Source organism: Zeus faber, assembly GCF_960531495.2.
Source record: "Zeus faber genome assembly, chromosome: 20".
NCBI lineage: Eukaryota > Metazoa > Chordata > Actinopteri > Zeiformes > Zeidae > Zeus > Zeus faber.
The window spans coordinates 10,375,136-10,395,056 of record NC_137207.1 but is presented as its reverse complement, the minus strand read 5'-3'; the positions used below and the strand labels follow the sequence as shown (position 1 = coordinate 10,395,056).

Here is a 19,921-nt window from a genome sequence, read left to right as displayed (position 1 = left end):
GCATGACTGTCAGGATCCTGCCCTGCCTTTGCATGTTGTCTGTCTCTAGGTCTTTCTGTCCCTCTCTGGATTCCTGTTTGTCTCTAGGTCCCTCTCTAGCTCCCTCTGTCTGGTTTCTCTGTCTGCCACTGCACACCTGTCCCAAGTCAGCAATCTCACCACCTGTCTCCACCTTCCTTGTCATTCCTCTTCTATTTAACCTATTCCCCATTCACTCTGTCTCGGGCAGATAGTTGTGTGTGTCTATGTCTCTATTTGTGACCCACTGCGTACTTGAGGGTACTTTTGGCAGCTTTCGAGATTTTTTTCTTCGCATCATTCGAAAGTGGAGCATCAGAGCTTCCAAACAAGGTCTCACTTGTGCAAATCAAGCAAATATTTTTAAAGCTATGACTTGTTAATGACAAGGGTGTGGCAAACCGTGTTTCTGAGATAATCACCTCCAAAGTTTTACCCACACCAGGTTCATTCAGCCAGCTCCCAGAATGCAAATGGGGTTGGCGGACAAACAAAGCCTCATGGCTACTTAACATACTGCTGAATGGGCCAGTCACGAACAGCTCAACAACACACAACTAATTTTGTTTTTAAAAAAGCTTTTATTTAACAGTAAGAATATACATCTTTTATAAAAGTGTAATTATTTTGGAGTTTAAAAGTACGGACAAACAACAAAATGTAGAGTCTATCAATAATATGAGTCTCAGAAAATCTGAAATCTGAAAATCTGTCACTAACCTCAACGGACTTCATCACGAAATCAACTTCTTCCGTTGTGACAACAATGGGCATATTGTCGGCCTCCTCCGGTGGTTCTTGATAATATTCTGTTACATTGTCAAATTAAGTTTGAAATCCGCTGTTTGAAATGTTCTCCAAATCCGGAGTAATATCAGATTCAGCAGCGCTGTCGTTCTCCACGTCACTGTTGGAGAACTGACTATCATCGTGGAAAATGAAGTCCAGTACGCACTGCTAACACTGACTTGGATCTATCGCACTGGTCAGATTCCACCACCCGCTTCGCGTAACCCATAACGATGCGGCAAAGAAAGTTTTCACAGACAAGTGAGACCGAAACACCCCCGTGCTGCGCTTTAACTGTCTGTATACGGAAGTGACGTAGGTGCGTGACGCGAAGGGTTCTTCTTCTTCGCAGTTTCACAGCAATGGCTCCGTGTGTGTAAGAGTAGTATGATTTAAAGGTTGAATTCTATCAAAATGGTTTTACATTGTGACTTCACATCACATGGAATATGGATGAATGATCTTCACCTGGACGCTTATTTTAAAGGAAACCATCGATTGGCGTGGTTCAGGGTTACTCAGGTAATTGAACTGCGGTTCCCCATGTAAACTAACGGGAATATTTAACTCCACGGTTTAACATTTTTCTACTATTTATAAATCAAACACAGTTTTGGAAATACGTTGAGAGATTAAAAAAAACACAAAGGAACACAAATCTGGAAAAATCGAATTTTCCTTCAAGAAAGGTTTTTTCAACTTATTTGGCTGCTCCTGGCAATTTTAGAAATGTGAGTTTTGCTGTGGTGGGACACATTTGTCTATTAAATTCTGGGTCCTGTCTACGATCCTAAATCCCTGCCTGTTCCTGGACCCTGATTCCCTGCCTGTTCCTGATCCTGATTCCCTGCCTGTTTCCTGTTCTGTATTCCCTGTCTGTTTCTTGATCCTGATTCCATGCCTGTTCCTGATCCTGATTCCCTGCCTGATTCTGTTCCTGATTCCCTGCCTGTTTCCTGTTCTGTATTCCCTGTCTGTTTCCTGATCGTGATTCCCTGTCTGTTTCCTGATCCTGATTCCCTGCCTGTTTCTGGTCCCTGATTCCCTTTCTCTCCCTGGACCCTGATCCGTTGGCTGTTCCACATTAAACCTTGCACCTACTCCCCAGACCTTGCTGTGTCCTGCATTTGGGTTCACAAGACCGTATCCGTAACAATGCCTCCCTCTCTCGCGGCCACCAAGCTGCCTGGAATCAGTCCGGGTCCGCTGCGTCTGACCCCAGGTTCCCAACCTTTCCCAGTGCCCTGGAAGGAATGGCTGGTGCTCTGCCACACCCACGGGCATCGGGAGATGCCCCCTTTCTTTCCCGCACGATGCCCCTCTTGTGGTGCCGCGGGACGCTGTCTCCCCTTCTCGTGCTGTCCCCTCTCTGTCCCCCGTCACCTCCCAGCGCGGTGCTGCCGCAGGAAATCAGGGAGCTGCGCAGACGTCAGGCCAGCCCGCCGGACCCCTCGCCTAGTCGGGAAGGGGCCTGCCAAGTACCGGTAGGGCTACAAGGGGGTGGACATCAGGCGCGTTGATGAGAGAGGCTGGGGGTGAGTGTTGCGTGCGATTTTACACTGGAGAAATCGTAAGCGACACCCTATGTGGGGCGGCCGACCGTAAACCGATAGCAGGTCACCTCAGTCACGATAAAACACGATAGCGGATAATGGCCCGCATTTATTGGCCGGGCATTTGGGCAGATGTTCGTGTCCTGAGTGCCAGTTGGTCAACCTTCCAGCTACGCCAAGAGCGCCGTCGAGGCCCCTCCCACTAGTCGAGAGACTCGGTATGGACCTCATCGGGCCGTTAGACCACAGTGCCCGTGGGTATCGTTTTGTGTTAGTCCTAGTGGATTATGCAACCCCGAAGCAGTGCCCCTGCACAGTATTTCGGCCAAAAGTGTGGTGTAGGTACTGTTTCAGGTCATCTCCCGAGTCAGGATTCCGAAGGAAATCCCGACCGACCAGGGCACTTCCTTTATATCACGTTCACTTCAGGAAGTTTACGAGTTATTTGGCGGCCGGTCAATTCGAACCAGCGTTTACCATCCCCAGACCGACAGTCTGGTGGAGTGCTTTAATAAAAAGCTGTAAAACATGATTTGAAAATGTTTGTTCACAACGATAGCCGTAATTGGGACAAGTGGTTGGACCCCCTGCTGTTTGCGGTGCGGGAGGTTCCCCAGGCCCCAACGGGATTTTCTCCCTTTCAACTCCTCTTTCGCAGGATACCCCGGGGGGTGCTTGACCTAATTAATGAAAACTGGGAAGAAGGTCCTAGCACCAGTAAGAAGGAAATTCAGTATGTTATGGACCTGAGAGCAAAGTTATACACGCTGATTCGGCCGTTATAACGGGAGAATTTGCTCCGGGCTCAGGAACATCAGCGCCTCTTATACAACCGGGGTGCTTGGCTCAGACAATTTGCACCGGGAGTCCAGCTCTAAATTGCTCGGGAAGTGGCAAGGGCCTTTTGTGGTCACACAGCGGGTTGGGGAGGTCGATTATGCGGTCGAACGGTCTGACAGGCAGGGGACGACACAGATGTATCCCCTAAACCTCCTAAAAGGACGATGGGAAGGGGCATCCGTGGCTGTGGTCATGCCGGTTATTGAATTGGGGCCGGAGGTTCAAAAAGCGGCCGATCATACTGCAGCTCTGTTAAGTGACCATCTTTCTCCGTCCCAGAAGGCAGACGTGGCTGCACTTCAGTGTTGCTTCTCTGATGTTTTCTCCTCCCTGCCAAGCCTCACGTCCCTCATACACCCCCATGTGGAGACGACCTCGGGGGGTGAAGATGCGCTCTCGGCCGTATCGCCTGCCCAAACATAAACGCAAGATGGTGCAGGGTGTTCTTGGGGCTGGCCGGCTACTAAAGGACGTTTGTCCCTGACTTTTCGGCGCTAACCAGCACCTTGTCCGACTTAATTCGAAAGTGTGCTCCAGATCCTCTCCACTGGTCAGAGAAGTGCCAGCAGGCGTTTGCGAGGGTAAAGTCAGCTCTCTGTCGTAAGCCAGTGCTGTTTAACCCTAACTTCTCTCTCTCTTACTGTCTGCGGACCGAGCGGCAGGTGCTGTACCTCAGCCGCAAGCTCTCAGAGCGGGAGTCAAGGTAAAGCACAGTGGAGAAGGAGTGTTGGGCGATCAGGTGGGCCGTCGGTTCCCTCCGCTATTACTTCCTGGGATGAGCTTTCACCCTCTGTTCGGACCACGCAGCGGCGCCGCTGCATGAAGGACACAAATGCCCGGATCACCCGGTGGTACCTGGCTCTCCAACCCTTTAACTTCCTGGTGGTCCATAGGCTGGCGGCCCTCCGTAAACCCCGACCTGTGGGCAGAGACCCCCACAGTGGGTTTTGAATGTGCTTTTATATGTGTGTTTATATGTTGACTCATAAGTATCACATTCAATTTGTTCCAAAAACACATTTTCACACGCATTTGCACGTAGTTGAAGGTGAAATATCACATTCGACAGCATACAACTACAACAACAGTAGCAACAACATGCGATCACGTGGGGTTTTCAGATGTGAAATCATGTGAACATGTCACGTGAAAAAGGGTGTCAGTTCACGTGAGGGATTTTTTTTTTTGTTCGGTGTGAGGGTCTGTCCCTCTCTCATACACCTAGGTATACAGTTTTGCTCGAGATAATGGAGGGCAACCGGTAACCAGAGTAGAAAATGGTGTTGATTGTGTTTGACATCCAAACCGAAGTGATGTAAAATGTGTCAGGCTTAATAAATAATCTCTGGAGATGCACTTTCAATTTGTTAATGTCCCCATTGCCGACCCTCCAACAAGTCCGTATCTCAGGGGACCTGCTCAATTATGTAAAGTTAGACACAGACGGAGAGTCAGGGGGACAGAACGAGGAGGTAGTGGAAGCGAGGGGAGGCTGGGGGTGGGTCGAGGATGGTACAGAATCCATTAGTACATACACTGTACATTTTCCCTCCTTTCATTTTGATGTCAGTTGACGCTATACAATGGCAGTTACAAACATGCCATGGCAAATGGAAAATTTACTTCTGGGGCATGTTCTCAGAGCGTGGTAACCATCAAAGACACAGTGAAGGAGGGTGGACGATGGCGATCTATCGGTTTATCAAAGTGGTCATGCATTTGCAAAGCTTGAAAGAAAAATACAACAAAATTAGTTTTTCACCGTCTTGTAAAATACCATGAAATGAGTTTCTGAACATGTTAAATACAGTATCTAAAAAAAAAATCATCAAGATGATATTGACTAAAATCTATGATTTGCCAATGATTTGGTCGGCCACTTGCATTACCCTCACTTGCATTTCCCTCACTAGCATTACCCAGTCCACTAGGGGGCTGCTGGCCACAGGTTGAAAACAACTTTTCTTTGTTACAGGTAATGTCAATACACTCTCCCAAGACTCTGGACCTTAATGCCACATTGTTTTGTCCTCCTTTTCAACAGCAAATGGTCACCTCACCCCTCCCCAAAAACACTTTTTACCGGAGCTGTTACATCAGCTGGACAACGGAAAGTTAGGCGGAGCTGTGGGGAAGGGGAACTTTTCATCTCTCTCTCTCTCTCTCTCTATTCCCACATTGCTATTGCTGGAGGCCAAATTTGGGCTGCGCTTTGAGAATAAGGGGCCAGATCGGCGGGTACATACGTGTTTCCCACCGTGTGTCTGAAAAATAAATAGATAAACAAGCAAAGAGATTGTTCAGGGCTCTCGTGCTCTCCTCGTCCGGCGGAGCGTGTCCATCTGGGTGGCGGCAGATCACGGGAAGCGCAATGTTTTCAGAAAACTGCAGGAGTGAGCGCCGTCCTATCGGCAGCTGTAACCCACTTTTATACATTCATACTGAAAAGACACATGTGCGCGCATGTGTGTACACCGTCAAAGAGCTCACTCACATCCCCCCCTGCCTGCCTGCCCTACAAACCACACACACACACACACACACACACACCCACACAAACACACACACATTATTTAGTACACATAACATAATTCTTCAGTGAAGGGGAAAACAGTGGCATCTGGAAAAGTCATCCTCAGGGAGCCACTGACATGATTTGCGGGGGCTTCATTGCGTTTGCCGTAACTACACTGCGAGTGCAGGGGCCTGTGCCGGGGCCGCTTCTCCACTCCCCGCCGTCCCGCGTCGACCGGGAAGCTTGCACGTGCAGCGAGCGCCGGCCTCTTAAGGGGTGAGACGCAGGCTGCACCTCCACCTGCCAGAGGCACCCGGGCAATGTATAAGTCGTATCCGCATTAATGTTTTAGCTCTGCTTTAACGCGCCGCTTTAGAACTCGGTGAGCCTCTGTGCAGCATGGGAAACAGTGCTGTGTCCTGGATGAAACAGTTCGATTAGATGTTAGATATCCAACCATACAATCTTACCGATAAGCAGACTATTATGGTTGGCGTGAAGGCCCCGGCTCCAGTGGCCGCTCTGTCCTGATTGGCGGATTGGCCAAGAGAGTGGACGAGACGGGCGGGTATGTTATCTTCTCATCATACTCTGGGTTATCTTCTGATATACTCCACCCACCACCGCCACCGCCACCGCCACCGCCACCGCCACTCCATCAGCTTTTTTCAAATTCACCAGGCAGCAAAGACAATAAAAACGTCTTGTTTATATGAAAACCCGTCTCACGTTGTTACCGCTGCATCCTAAAGGCAAAGTGCATCAACCGACTCAATTAATGTCTATGAATTCCGATCCCCGTTAAGTACGCAGTGGGCTTTCCCACGCCCTTGCAGCAGGACTCATTACACCGGCGTCTCTTCTTTACTGGAAATGCTTCCCGGTGAGAACGCTGTCAGTGAACATAATACAGGCTCATTGGAGTGTCACGTCTGGCAGTAAAATTAGCCCGAATCCCACCAATTGCACGTAGGAGAAAGGTACAGGACTTCTGACACCACGTTCTGTGTTCTTGCTCTTCACCAGCGATGCACGGATGTCTTTAAAACAACACCGAAGTAAAAGTGCAGTCACTTTAAAATGATAGACTCATGGAAGAGAACGAGAGCCTTAGCTGAATCACTGAAGTGCTGGTTATGAATAAATTGATGATCCTTATGTATATTGATGTGACAGCAACAATAAACACACAAAACACTAAATAAAAAACACAGCGTATTCCCAGCCCTGGGTTGCAATTTTGGTTATTTGTAAATGTGTAGCTACGTTCATGAGTTTCTAGGAGGAATGTTACCAGCGTTGAAAATCAGAAGAGCAGTGACTGTCGGCCCATGATGAAAGCTCAAAACCCGTTGAAGCGAGCGCGATCCATCCTAGTGTAAAGTTCCAGAGGAAAAGTGCAATTTCCTCAAAAGATCTCTCCACGCCTAATTACGGCGCTCTTAAACCCGGGAGAGTCAAAAGGTTACGTAGCTGGGGTTCAAATATATTCATCACTCATGAAAAAAAAAAAAAAAATTAAAACAAATCCCTCCAGTGCGCAAAACAGGAAAACGCTGCCTCACAGATTGTGGGTATTAGTCGCCTTCATCTCCGGCTGAAAGTGTGGAACAATGACGCGGGAAGCTCGGACCCGTCCCGTCGGCCCGGGAAGTTCAGCCCGGTTTGCATAGTCATGAAGCCGCGCGTGTTTTAACACCTCTCCACCCCGGCTTGCTCGCTCTCCCGGGCCGAAATGGAGCGGGCTCTTTTTTTTTTCTGGTCTCGTGGCCCCCGTGGGGCAAAAAAAAGCAAAAAAAAAAAAAAAAAAAAAAAAAAAAGCGGCGCATTATCACAAATTCTTGACAAAGCACTTTCTCCAGAAGGACTCAGCAACACGCAAAGTTAAACTCAAGGGGACAGTTTCTCTTAAAAGCCTTGTACCGGCCCCGGCTCTTTCAGCAATTTGGGAAACAGAGTTTTCAAAAGAAATTGGGTCATGGTAACATGGCATGTATAAAGGATTGCTCCCCGGAGAGCGAGCGAGGAGTCAAGAACAATGCCGGGCCCTCGCAGACGGGACGCGCTTCACTGCTCTGTCAGCGCTGCAGCAGCAAAGCATGGAAGGGGGGAGGAAAGGGCTGCGGATTCCTTTGCTCGGGAGGAGCCTTCCCTCGCCGCCGCCGTCGTCGTCATCGTCGCCTCTGTGGCGGCCGGTTTTTGCACGGAATCGATAGGGGGCGACGTGCGTACGCTGCAGGGGACGGAGCGCGCGGCGCGGGCGGCGCGGGCGGCGACGTGGCCGTGGGCGTAGCAGTGAAATCGACCAGAATCAACATCTGCAATGAGGTGTCACGCGTGCCACGTTTCCAGTGAAACGGACGTCTGCCCCCACACGTCTGCCGAGCCATGCCGCCGCTATGCGAGGTGAAAAATATAGAGAGAAATATCTGTATAGAGAGCCTGGAGATCTTCCTGATCAGTCTTACACTTAATGCTCATGCATGCTGTTTTTTATCTCCAAACAAAAGTTTGCAAGCTTTCAATAAAAACAAAAAGACATGAGTTATGAGCTTTGGTTTTGAACAATTTGATCAAAGAGATTTTTTTCGGTCAAAAGGTTGAATAGGCACTTCAATTAAAAATATATATATATATTCTGGCTAGTCAGGCTTTTCCCTGTAATAACAGGGTTAATACACAATTTCGGGAACTGCCTTTAGGACATGGATTCTGACAGAGAAGTGTAATAAATTTAAATTGAATCGACTGAATTAAATGAATGACAATGAGATTGATGACAGATACACAGATGCAGTAATATAAATAATAGACAATGAGACTAAATTCAGTTATATTTTGATTGATAAAGATGACATTGAAAATTCATAAAGGCTTTGAAAATAAAGAATTGCGGCCCTGGGCTGAGCCGCCTCCACCAGCCACACGGCATCGTGGATAACCGTGGCAACGGCCAGGACACCGTACGATAGCCGAGGCGAAAACAAAATCGTCATATCTCTGACTACTCATGGCGGCGACGAAGCGCCGCAGATCCAGTCTGTATGGTGACTATGCTCTGCGACATCGGGGCGGAGTCAACCCTGGTTTATAGTCGCCGCAGCGTCATTTAGTGCACGCGCCATAAACGAAGTCAACATCAAGCTCCCGTTTTTTTGGAACTGCTTCAGGCAATTCAAGACGGACGCGTTCCAAAGGAGCGGCTCTGCTAAAGTCATCGCAAGCGAGCCGCGTGGCCTATGGCGCACGCACCCCCAGCGAGCACGGGCATATCATGGTTGTGCGATATTCTCCTGAGAGGCAGGGGGCGCCGTGCACAAACCACCCGAAAGAACTGCTGCAAACATTAAGACGGACGACGACAAGACGGACGCAGTTCCGACGGACGGTTGTGCGAAGAGGTCCGCGGGTACAATCTGTACGATGCAGCCATGCGAGACCGCAAAAATAACGAGATGGCGTTGGAATCATGGAAGGCGATGGCGCGGTCTCCAAAATTTGGCCAAAGATTTGGACTATTTTAATACCCCGGGATTTCTTTCGTAATGTTTACACCGACAATTTGCACAAACTTCACGACTATATATATATATATATAAAAACAACCTGCGCTGACTACAATAAATATACCTACATTTAACACTTTCTGTTTTAATTTTACTGCTCTTTTCTAGTTATTCAGATCCTTCCCTCAGGACTTATTTGTAATGTTTGCAGCAGTTCTTTCAGGTGGATTGTGCACAGCGCCGCCTGTCTTTCAGGAGAATATCACCACGGCATCTACATGGCACCACAGCTATATATGCCGTTGCTCTCTGGTAGGGTTAGGGTTAGGGTGAAGTTGAGGGTGAGGGTGTCCCACGACGCCTCTCCGGGATCAAACCCCATGGCGCTGCCCACCCTCCATGAAAGCCACACGCGCTGGTGAAGGCTTTGCTTCCCGCCGAGCAAGCACCATCCCAAGGATTCAATTAGCCCCGGGCGAGATACGGAACAAATCCAAAAGGCAAGGTCGTTTTGTGTGTGACTAAATGATTATTTAGAAATGTGCAGTAAAGACTAAAAATAACAAAAAAGAAATACAGAAAAAAATAAATATATACAAGGTTGTATAGATGAGAGATGGATGGATAGATATAGCATCAAACAGATCAAACATCGAAACAATTGACAATACAAATGAGTTGTATTATTGGATGATAATAATAATAAAATAATTAACACAAAAAATATGGAATGAACCTAAAAATTAACAAATAAACTGGTGATAGTATACATATACATACACAATAACATACAAAAGCTCCATCAATTGTAGAAGCGCATTGTAGGGAAAAAAAATCCACCAAAAATACACAACCACCACCTGGAAAAAAAAAAAAAAAAAAAAAAACCTCACCAAAACGAAGCTCCCTTCTAACCTTTTAAATCTCACACTTGTTTCGAATTTGACACAGCGTTTAAAAACCCCCTCCACGTGTCCATATCTCCCGCTCAAGTCCCGGTGAACACTTCACTCGTGGGGAGTTTTCAAATTTTCATTACAACGCGTGTGGATGGCGTCGTTAAAAGGAATGGAAAAAAAATAATAATAATAAAAAAATAAAAAAAAGCGGTTACCAAGCAACTACTTCCCATGCAGCCTCACCAATCAGCGGCGTTGTTGGAGAGAGATTGAGGCGCAGATGTTATCGCACACCTTCCCTCTGAGTGTCCCTCGATAATCAAGAATGGTACGGGTGGAGTGACTGCGAGCGGGGGCTTTATGGCCAATCGGGGAATGTGAGGTTTGAAGGCTGCTATGGGTTGCCGTGGCGTCCGGTCGCCATTTTGGGAGGATCGCTTCAATTCAATTGCATGGAGAAATCGCTAAAATATACGAAATGGACAAGATGGAGAAAGAAAGGGAGAAAAAGGAGGCTTGCGGTTTCACAAATGATTTCACCCGACAAGACGTCCGAGCCGACGTTTAACTGAGGAATTCACCGACCGACGTTTGGAGCGATCCTCTGCATATGGCGGCTTGCTCCAGCAGTGTGACGTCAGCTTCACGTTCCCTCTTTGGTGACATTTATACGTAAAAGTTTAAGCCCGAAGGTGCTCTGCAACTGAGCTGGTTTATGGACTGCGTAAAAAAACTTCCGGCTTTCCAACCTTCTGCCTCTCGCACAACTAGTGGAAATGGAAAATGAATCTCGAGCAAAGAGTCCCCTTCCCCGCCCCACACACACTCACACACACGCTGTTCTTTTCCGTGGGTCTTATAAGCTCTTTTCTATTTAAATAAGACCTGGCGTTACATCTTCCCCCAGTATTTCCTCCGGAGGGAACCCGAGGGGGCTTAAGTGAGACATGGAACGATGACAGCGGTAAAAAAAAAAAAAACGCCTCAGCTCGGGAGAGAGGAGGGAGTCGGCGGTGCACGCCCAGGCCGGTTTGATAAGTGTCTGCTGCAGTTTGATAAGTGTCTGCTATGAAACAAAACAATGTCACATCCTCGTATGGCCGTGGTCAGCTCTTCTCGACCCCTCGGCGGGCGACAGCTGAGCTTGCGGAGCGTAAGGACCTGCACGTTCTCAACCTACAGGCGCTGACAGACGGTGCTGAGGAAGTGGGATGCAAGCCTCTCTCTCTCTCTCTCTCTCTCTCTCTCATAGTGTGTCTGCACTGTTCTATTCCACGTTGGTGCCTATGTCTAAATGGGGTGATGTGGGATTCGGCAATACAATCCCTAAAGGGTGCAAACTGTGCTCATTCCATCTATTCAGCCTCAACCTCACATCAGGTGTTTGTTGTCAAGACGGTCTCAGTATCTGACGTTTAAAACCCAATTAACTGTCATTTCACCTGAGAAGGGTCTGTATTCGGGACAGAATGGTTTATTGCAACCTAGTACCTAACCTGACTCCTGGTAAGATTTTCGATGAGACCATGTGCCGCTATAAGCACAACAAAAACAACAACTCTACAATACATGAGAATTTCATCGTAAAAAAAACAAGTTACAAATCTGAATTAATATTTACACCAAACACTTACTACTTAAAATATGCTTGGCAACTTAAAATATGAATTACAGAAGAAAATATTTGAAGTATCATTACTCTTTACTCACTGCCTTTTGAAGGAGAAAATAACAAATCCTTAGGTCCAATCCACACTCCACTGTTTTGTAATTTGCAATATTTGTGAGTCCAATAGTTGGATTCGCAAATCCATTAACTGCATATGTTGGCTGTGATGCATTTTGCAGGTCCATGTTTTTGTCATGTCATCGCACCTTGGAGTCAAATTCCACATATGGAACCTCATACATGTGTATGACTTACCCGAATGGTGCAAATGCTTGACTGGAATTCCAAATGTGAAGTGAATGCGGCATGTACAAACAACATTCTCTGCAGAAGGGGGAATGTGCTGCCATTTAATTTAGGAGCGTTAATTCAAATAAGCAGGCTTACTGGGAGGGACTGGATCCAATTCACCGATCCTTGGTAGTGACGCTGGCACTGGAGTGATGCAGGGAGCTGGAGGAGGAAGGGAGGGAGGGGGAGAGAGAGAGAGAGAGAGAGAGAGAGAGAGAGAGAGAGAGAGAGCGAGAGGGAGGGAGAGTAGAGGGAGGAGAGAAGAAGCAGCTCTCATATTCTCCTCACTCTAGCAGAGCCGCACAGAGAGCAGAGCACCAGTGGATCGCACAGGAGGTAGGATGCGTTTGCAGACACTATTTACCCTTCAGCAATGATACGGAAAAAAAAAAAGAAATCTGCAATGTTTTGATTTTTTGTCGTTTTTCTTTCTTCAAAAACTGAAACGGCAGTCATTATTTCCATGGTTAGGGATTATTCTTTGCGACATTCGCCGGTGCAGGGGGAGCAAGGAAATATTCAATTTAGTTTGATTAAAAGACGCATTTAAAGGCACATCTTATTTGCACGTTATATATTATTTGTAAGTCGCTAAAAAGCTTGTTTTACCCATTCGAAAAGGGCAACCGTTGCTCATAAATATATTTATAGCAGTTTGCTCCGTGGAATGTGTTTGGCGTGCACGCAGACTTCGGGACGCACGACCACTGCAAAGTGCCCTGTTTTTTTAATGATCATTAATGTACATGCACGCCATATAACTTCTGGGTGAAGCTTAACGGATTGTGTCGTTTGCGTTCTTTTTTTTCCCTTGAAAAATGTAAGCCTCTCAGCCAGACGGAGCTGACGCGGGACCCGTCTCCAAATTCAGCACCAAATTCAGCACCTTGGATAGCGAGACAGGGTGCGTTTCAGAACCTTGGAGAGGAGAAAGCACCGGTCTCAGCAGACTCATAAAGGCTCTCCCGGGCTCCGATCCCAGTCTCTGATCCCAGTCTCTGGTCCCAGTCTCTGATCCCAGTCTCTGGTCCCAGTCTCTGATCCCAGTCTCTGATGCTAGTCTGGAGATGAAGCACTTTCTCCACCTCCACAGTGCGACGGGCTCCGGCTCTTCCAGTTAAACTCAGAGCTCCACAAATGGCGTCATTACGCACAGCCCTCCCAGTCGTAGCCAGTATGACACCACCAGGGACCGAGCGAGCAGGGGCAGACAGGCTGGTGGACCGGATGGAGGACTGAGGAGCCCCTCCACATGCCCCACCCTGACAGTCCAGTGTCTTGAAGCAACCAGAAAACCAGTGGTTATAGTCGAGTTGATCAAGCCATGGAGATAAGGCACCTTCTGCTGCTGCTCATCTACCTGGACCCGCTGTGCGTGTTGAGCGCCGCCACGGGGGGTAAAAAGGTGAAGCAGGCGCCCAAAAAGACCCCAAAGCCCAAGGAGGCCAACATCACCGCGGTGGCCCCCACTGCCGCCACGCAGAAGACCGTCCCGGTCCCGCCGCCCCCCAGCAACCATGACACCTGCCTGGGTTATTATGACGTGAGCGGCCAGTACGACAAGAGGTTTGAGTGCAACAACACCGATCACCGGTTCTGCTGCGGGACCTGCTACCTGCGCTTCTGCTGCGAGTACAAGAAGGACCGACTAGACCAGAAAGCCTGCACGAACTACCAGACACCCATCTGGGTGCAGAAAGCCGATCCGTCCCCGATCCCGACCAGTGACACGTATGATCCGAGCATGGACCAGACCAACACGGCGGTCTACATCACCTGTGGGGTCATAGCCTTCATCATAGTGCTGGGGGTGTCGGTCAAAGTGGCGTACGACAAAGCCACAGAGCCGCCGCAGGAGATGAACATCCATAGGTGAGTTATTCAGACACACTTTATCCATGTACCAAGCTCTTTTTGTATCAAATGTATTTCCTCGACGTGACATGAGTGTGAATGGTCTGGCCCGAAAAAAGCTCTTAAGTTAAGTGTTTTTTCCCTGAACGTGTCCCTCAACCCAGTGATTCTCAATGTGGGGTGCAGGACTCCCCAGGGGTCCTTGAAAAGGTTCCAGAGGGTCCCCAGCAAAATGATTAATAGTTCAACTTCACCATTGTTTCACTTACTACACTAATCCAATTTTGTCAGCAACATTAGATAATGTAGAATATGACTTTGTTGATCATAGTTTCACTGTTATTTATCAAACTATTGTAGAGACAGATACGGAGATATCTCTCCAAGGGACAATATCTTATCAAATAGTGTGGCCTTTTGTGTATCCTTGATATATAAAAATGTGTTTTTGTATTATCAAGGACCCTTTTAAAAAAAGGTACAAAAGGAATCCCTGCTCAATGCATAGCAGTGTAAATTGGTGAATCTAAACTGCATCCTGTTGTTTGCAATGTGTCACCTTTTTCATCTGTATGTCCTCCAAAAGATATGGAAATGGGAAAGCAAGAAGGTTTTGTGTTCTTGAAAAGAAAATAATATCATACGTTTTTACACTCTGCCAATTTTCAGCTCTGCCATAAACCAACTGAAATAGTGCCTTTCAGACTCAGACTTTTGATATCACATCCTGAAATGCCAAATGCTTTATCTGAAAATAATTACACAGGTGTTCAAAGGGAGCTGTTCTAGTCGTTTTTGGCGAGCTGCTCTGTGTGAGTCGTGCGCGCCAGTTTGTGTGTGCATCCACACACTCGTGGCACTGTTTCCCAACACGGGCAATGAATGGGTCTGGTGTTTCGACATCAGTATTCGCACACCCGCTTGGGATAGAAACAAAAAAAGACATTTCACGTCATTAAAACCGCGGTTTTAAAACGGTGTCAACGTTCGATGCCGGCAGCAGCCGAAGGTAGAATCACCGCCCGCTCAGGAATTCGACGGCTGGAGCCCAACTCAAGGCAACCGTCGGTCACAGATCATGTCACAGCCCCCACCACCGCACCCGCCCAACTCCCCCTCGCCCCGCCGCATTACATCAACACAGGCTCCGTGGCTATCTGGTTCTTCGCTCGCCAGAGCTTGAGATAATGTCAAGCATTGTTATTGTATGCCAGACCCTCAGCTGAAACCCACCCGCACGCCAACCCCCACCTCAGACCGCACCATGTAACGGTTATCATAAAGGAGTCGATAACAGGTGTTGTGGACCGATGACATTGTGGGGGAAAGACGAAATGCTGACGCACATTGTTCACCTCAAGATTGAAAAATATTTTTTATTGCAATTTATTGGATACGTGACTCAACAGCCGAGCGATCCCCGGTTCGGAAAATAATTGACGGTGTTGAGATCGGAGGGATTTGTCAAGGTCACGAGACTCGCCTGCATTCGAGCACGCTCGGTAATAAACAGGTAAAAGCGGCTTTTACCGGTCACGGGCATAAATGGAAAAGTTCTACTTTGTCGTAGGGAAGGCGTAAGGTGACTGCACCGCGGTTAAAAAAAAACAAAAAAAAAAAAAAAACCTGGAAAAAATAAAAAATAAAAATACACGATTTCCTCTTGCCAGAAAAAGCGCAAACACTTTTTTTCAGGACTTTCTTTCATCACGCTTGTTTCTACTCCCCCCTCCCCCCTCCCGCCCGCCCCCATCAATTCCACTCTACCCCTCAAGGGCTTCGTACTTCCATATGCACCTGGTGCGGTCTGAAAAACATTCAAATTCAACCCAATTAGAGGAGATGCTCACAAACCCAACGCTGTGTCTCTCGCAAATGAACATTCGTCATGTTCCCAGAAATAAAACTCTGAGCTGCCCTGAATCATCTGTAATTACCCGACACTGCCCTGACATTAAGCAGGTACTTAGCGTGCGGGAAGAAGAAGAAGAGGAAAAATAAAAGGGAGCGATCTCACACATTCCTTTCCCTTCAGACGGTCGCGCTTTGAGAAAAAGATGATAAAACGGGCGACGCGGTGAAGCGGCCGCGCCGAGAACAACGTTTCCTCTTTGAGGCCGCCTCGCCCCGCCGATGCCACCGACGTTCTCGTCACCGTGTTTGTTTTCTCTCCCCCCCCCCCCCCCCTCCCCTCCCCCCCCGCAGGGCCCTGGCGGACATCCTGAGGCAGCAGGGGCCCATACCCATCTCGCAGTACGACTGCGAGAACTTCGCGGCGATGAACGGCTCGCCCAAGGACAACACGCCGGTCAGAACCTCGTCCAAGAACCACTACACCCCGGTCCACTCCACCAAATCCAACCACGGTAAGGTCGCTTGTTCTCGAAGAAGAAAATGGGCGGCCCGGGTGTGCCGGGGCGGGGAGGGGGGCCACGCTCCTTATTCAGAACGGAAATGCGCGCCCTTCTCCAAACCTGCGTGTTTGGAACGTCGCCGCCCTTGGCTCGTCCTTTCGGCCGCGTCTCCCCTGTTGCCACCCGACAATCATCCAATTTCAGCACGGGAAGAGAGACAGAATAAACAAGAGATTGATAGAAAAGAGAGAAAGAGAGAGAGAGAGAGAGAGAGAGATAGAGAGAGAGATATTCTCAAAACTTTGGGAACGGGGGGTTAGGGGCGCCCTGCCGTTCTCTGACAGAGCGGAAGCGATGGCCTCTCAGCGGCCGAGTCACTGAATCGAGCCGTGACTCGCCGTCAGTGAGTCAACCCCGCGGTCCAGGCGGGCGGTCGGAGGGCGTAACTCTGCGACACCAACCTCTCCCTGCAGAAAAAGGAATGAAATTAAAAAAAAAAAAAAAAAAAGTGAGTGAGTCGGTGAGAGCGTCTCGAGAGCAGGTCTCGATGTCATTGGACGGAGCCAAAGCGAAGAAATGGGGACAACAGAAAAAAAGGGCCAAAAACAGACAAACGCCACTAAAACAGAACAGGGCACTAAACCCATAAACAAGCGAGAGGAATGGTGTCGAAAACGGGGTGACATTTAGAGTGGTTCTCAAATCTCTAGGAGCTCTCTAATTATTCGGGTAATTATCGGATCCCGGTTTAATCCAAATCAGCCTGTTCTGGACGTGCGGGGCGAACGCTCGTCAGAGCCTCGCGGCGAGGCACCGGGCATCACTCTCACCGGTGTGTCTCTGTCTCGCTTTGGGCTGGAGGTATTTCTGGCTGCCTTCACGCAATATCGGCTCCTCGGGGGAGAACAATTTTAATTGCAATACCATCCATGTACATCATTAAAATGGCCCAAAATTAAGCCACTTCCTACCCCTTCTCTGTATCAGAGGATAGGGCACTGTACTTTTTGGCCATGCCCCCTGGAGAGCCCCATTGGAATCTTTATCTCTCTCGAATAGATCTCAATTCCATTCGAACACCACGCCACGAGGAAGATGAGATTTACACTTGTTTGAGCTTTTCCAAAAAAGCAAACTAGCAAATGAGCCACATCAGACACTAGTTCGTGCTTTTCTTTTTTTACGATTGAAAGTATGATCCTATGCCGTCAGAAACAGCCTAGATTTACCTCATTATACCTCACTGAGGGGATCGCCTGAGAACTGTTGGAATTGGTTCTATGGGGCGGTATGGTTTCGGCCACTTTTAGTGCTGGAAATGGGTGGTATTCCCCGTTAACTCCGCTTCGTTCAGTCCCAAGATGACAACCCTAAATAAAGCTGCCCCTCCCCCCCCCCGCCCCCAATCCCTCCAAAGGTTCGGGACATGAAAGGCTGCGACAGCCCTGGGAAGCGGAGGCGTGGGTAATGTGTGTATATCAATTTGGAGTTGTATTCTGCTCCCCCGACAGCCTCCGTAGGCAGCGTGTTGCAGAGTGCGAAAGGAGGAGGCCGCTCGCTCGTATAGAAAAATGCATATTCATGTGCGCCTAACTGCGCATTTGGCTTGCAGGGGAGGCGGGGTGGTGGGGCGGGGGCGGGGAGCGGGCTCTCGGTCGGGAGTTGTTAGAGCCGAGAATGGCCCTTGACGTCCGGAGGCTTTCTGCGGCGCCCACTTAAAAAATCAAGGTGGAGAGCGCGTCCAAAGCGAGTGGCTAAAAGGCCCACGAGGAGCCCATCCACCTGAGTGGGGAGTGGGAATAACATCCGTTTCCCCTTTGATCCCCCACATAATGATGCACGGCACAATGACCCCCCCTCCCTCTATTTCCATCGGACCTTAGGTTGGACACGGCCCCTAAAAAAAAAAAAGATGACCTGGTGGGAGAAATTTCCTGAAAGCGGGCTTGGGTTTGGTGACTCGGTTATCCTTGGCGCAGTGCGAGAACCCGTCCCTGCAGTTTGAGAAAGATATATGTTCCTTTTAGAGGGGAAAAAAATAAACAACTAAAAAAAAAAACCCGAAAAAAAAAAAAAAAAAACAACTCAGGGAGGGCCCGGAGCGAAAAAGCAGCACAGACAGCATAATATGATACCAGTGCTGGAGCTTTCTATTTTTACTCCACTCTGCATTTGTTGTGGGGGACTTGGGATCCTTGTTTTAGGTCGGGGTGGAACCGTAATGCCCCCCCTGCAGCCACAACACGGAGACAAACTCGGAGAGGGAGGAGGGACTTTTTACCTCTGGTGGAGCGCCGCCGCCGCCGGTGTAAAGTAAACAATAACCTCTTCTGTGCGCGACCCAGGTTGGGGCTCACAGCGCTCTTCAAGAGGCGCATGATTTATTTTGCGTGCACCACGGGCAGAGATTTACTGTTGTTGTTGTTGTTGTTGTTGTTGTTTTTTAAGACGCGTTGCTCGCTTTTCCCTCCCTGATATTTCCTTGCTGCAGCAGAGCGATGGAACGCGAGTTAAACGCGGCGGAGGGTGCAGCTTTTTGAGTCGTCTCAGTTCACCAAGTGGAAATTGAAGCTACAAAAAAAATCTAAACGTTATACTCGAGAATAGCAATTATGCAAAATGAGAAAGAAGGCAAATTCTATTATGGTTTAAAGGTCTCTATTAACTGGAGTAAAAAAGAACAGAATGAGAAAATGATTCGGAGTTTGTGTATATATATATATATATATATATATATATATATATATATATATATACACTGTATATATATATATATATATATATATATATATATATGTGTGTGTATATATACACTGATCAGCCACAACATTAAAACCACTGACAGGTGAAGTGAATAACATTGTTCATCTTGTTCAGCACCTGTCAAGGGGTGGGATATATTAGGCAGCAAGTGAACAGTCAGTTCTTGAAGTTGATGTGTTGGAAGCAGGAAAAATGGGCAAACGTAAGGATCTGAGCCACTTTGACAAGAGCCAAATTGTGATGCTAGACAACTGGGTCAGAGCATCTCCAAAACAGCAGGTCTTGTGGGGTGTTGCTGGTATGCAGTGGTTAGTACCTACCAAAAGTGGTCCAAGGAAGGACAACCGGTGAACCGGCGGCAGGGTCATGGGTGCCCAAGGCTCATTGATGGTTGGTGTAGCAAAGGTTAGCCAGTGTGGTGCGATCCCACAGAAGAGCTACTGTAGAACAATTTGCTGAAAAAAGGTTAATGCTGCTCTGATAGAAAGGTGTCAGAACACACAACGTATCACAGCTTGCTGTGTTTGGGGCTGTGTAGCAGCAGACCAGTCAGAGTGCCCATGCTGACCCCTGTCCACCACCGGAAGCGTCTACAATGGTCATGTGAGCGTCAGAACTGGACCATGGAGCAATGGAAGAAGGTGGCCCGGTCTGATCAATCATGTTTTCTTCTACATCATGTGGACGGCCGGGGTTAGGGTCCGATCTGATCGAGCATCTGTCGGAACGTCCTGGTGCCAGATACCACAGGATACTTTCAGAGGTCTTGTGGAGTCCATGCCTCGACGGGTCAGAGCTGTTTTGGCGACACGAAGGGGAGCTACACAACTAGTGGTTATTAGTGGTGGTTTTGTGACTATTCGGTGTATA

At 48.2% G+C, this 19,921-nt stretch overlaps 1 protein-coding gene across 1 annotated transcript in view; it reads left to right on the top strand.

Moving 5' to 3' along the window:
- Window positions 1-13,404: 13,404 nt before the first annotated feature.
- Window positions 13,405-19,921, top strand: part of LOC307245298 (shisa family member 6) — a gene marked incomplete at both ends in the record, with an annotated part of 59,382 nt that continues 52,865 nt past the window's right edge. Inside the window, 2 exons of the mRNA XM_080020788.1 lie at window positions 13,405-13,952; window positions 16,140-16,300. Of these exons, the coding sequence (XP_079876914.1) occupies window positions 13,405-13,952; window positions 16,140-16,300 (709 nt within the window). The remainder of the gene's footprint in view (window positions 13,953-16,139; window positions 16,301-19,921) is intronic.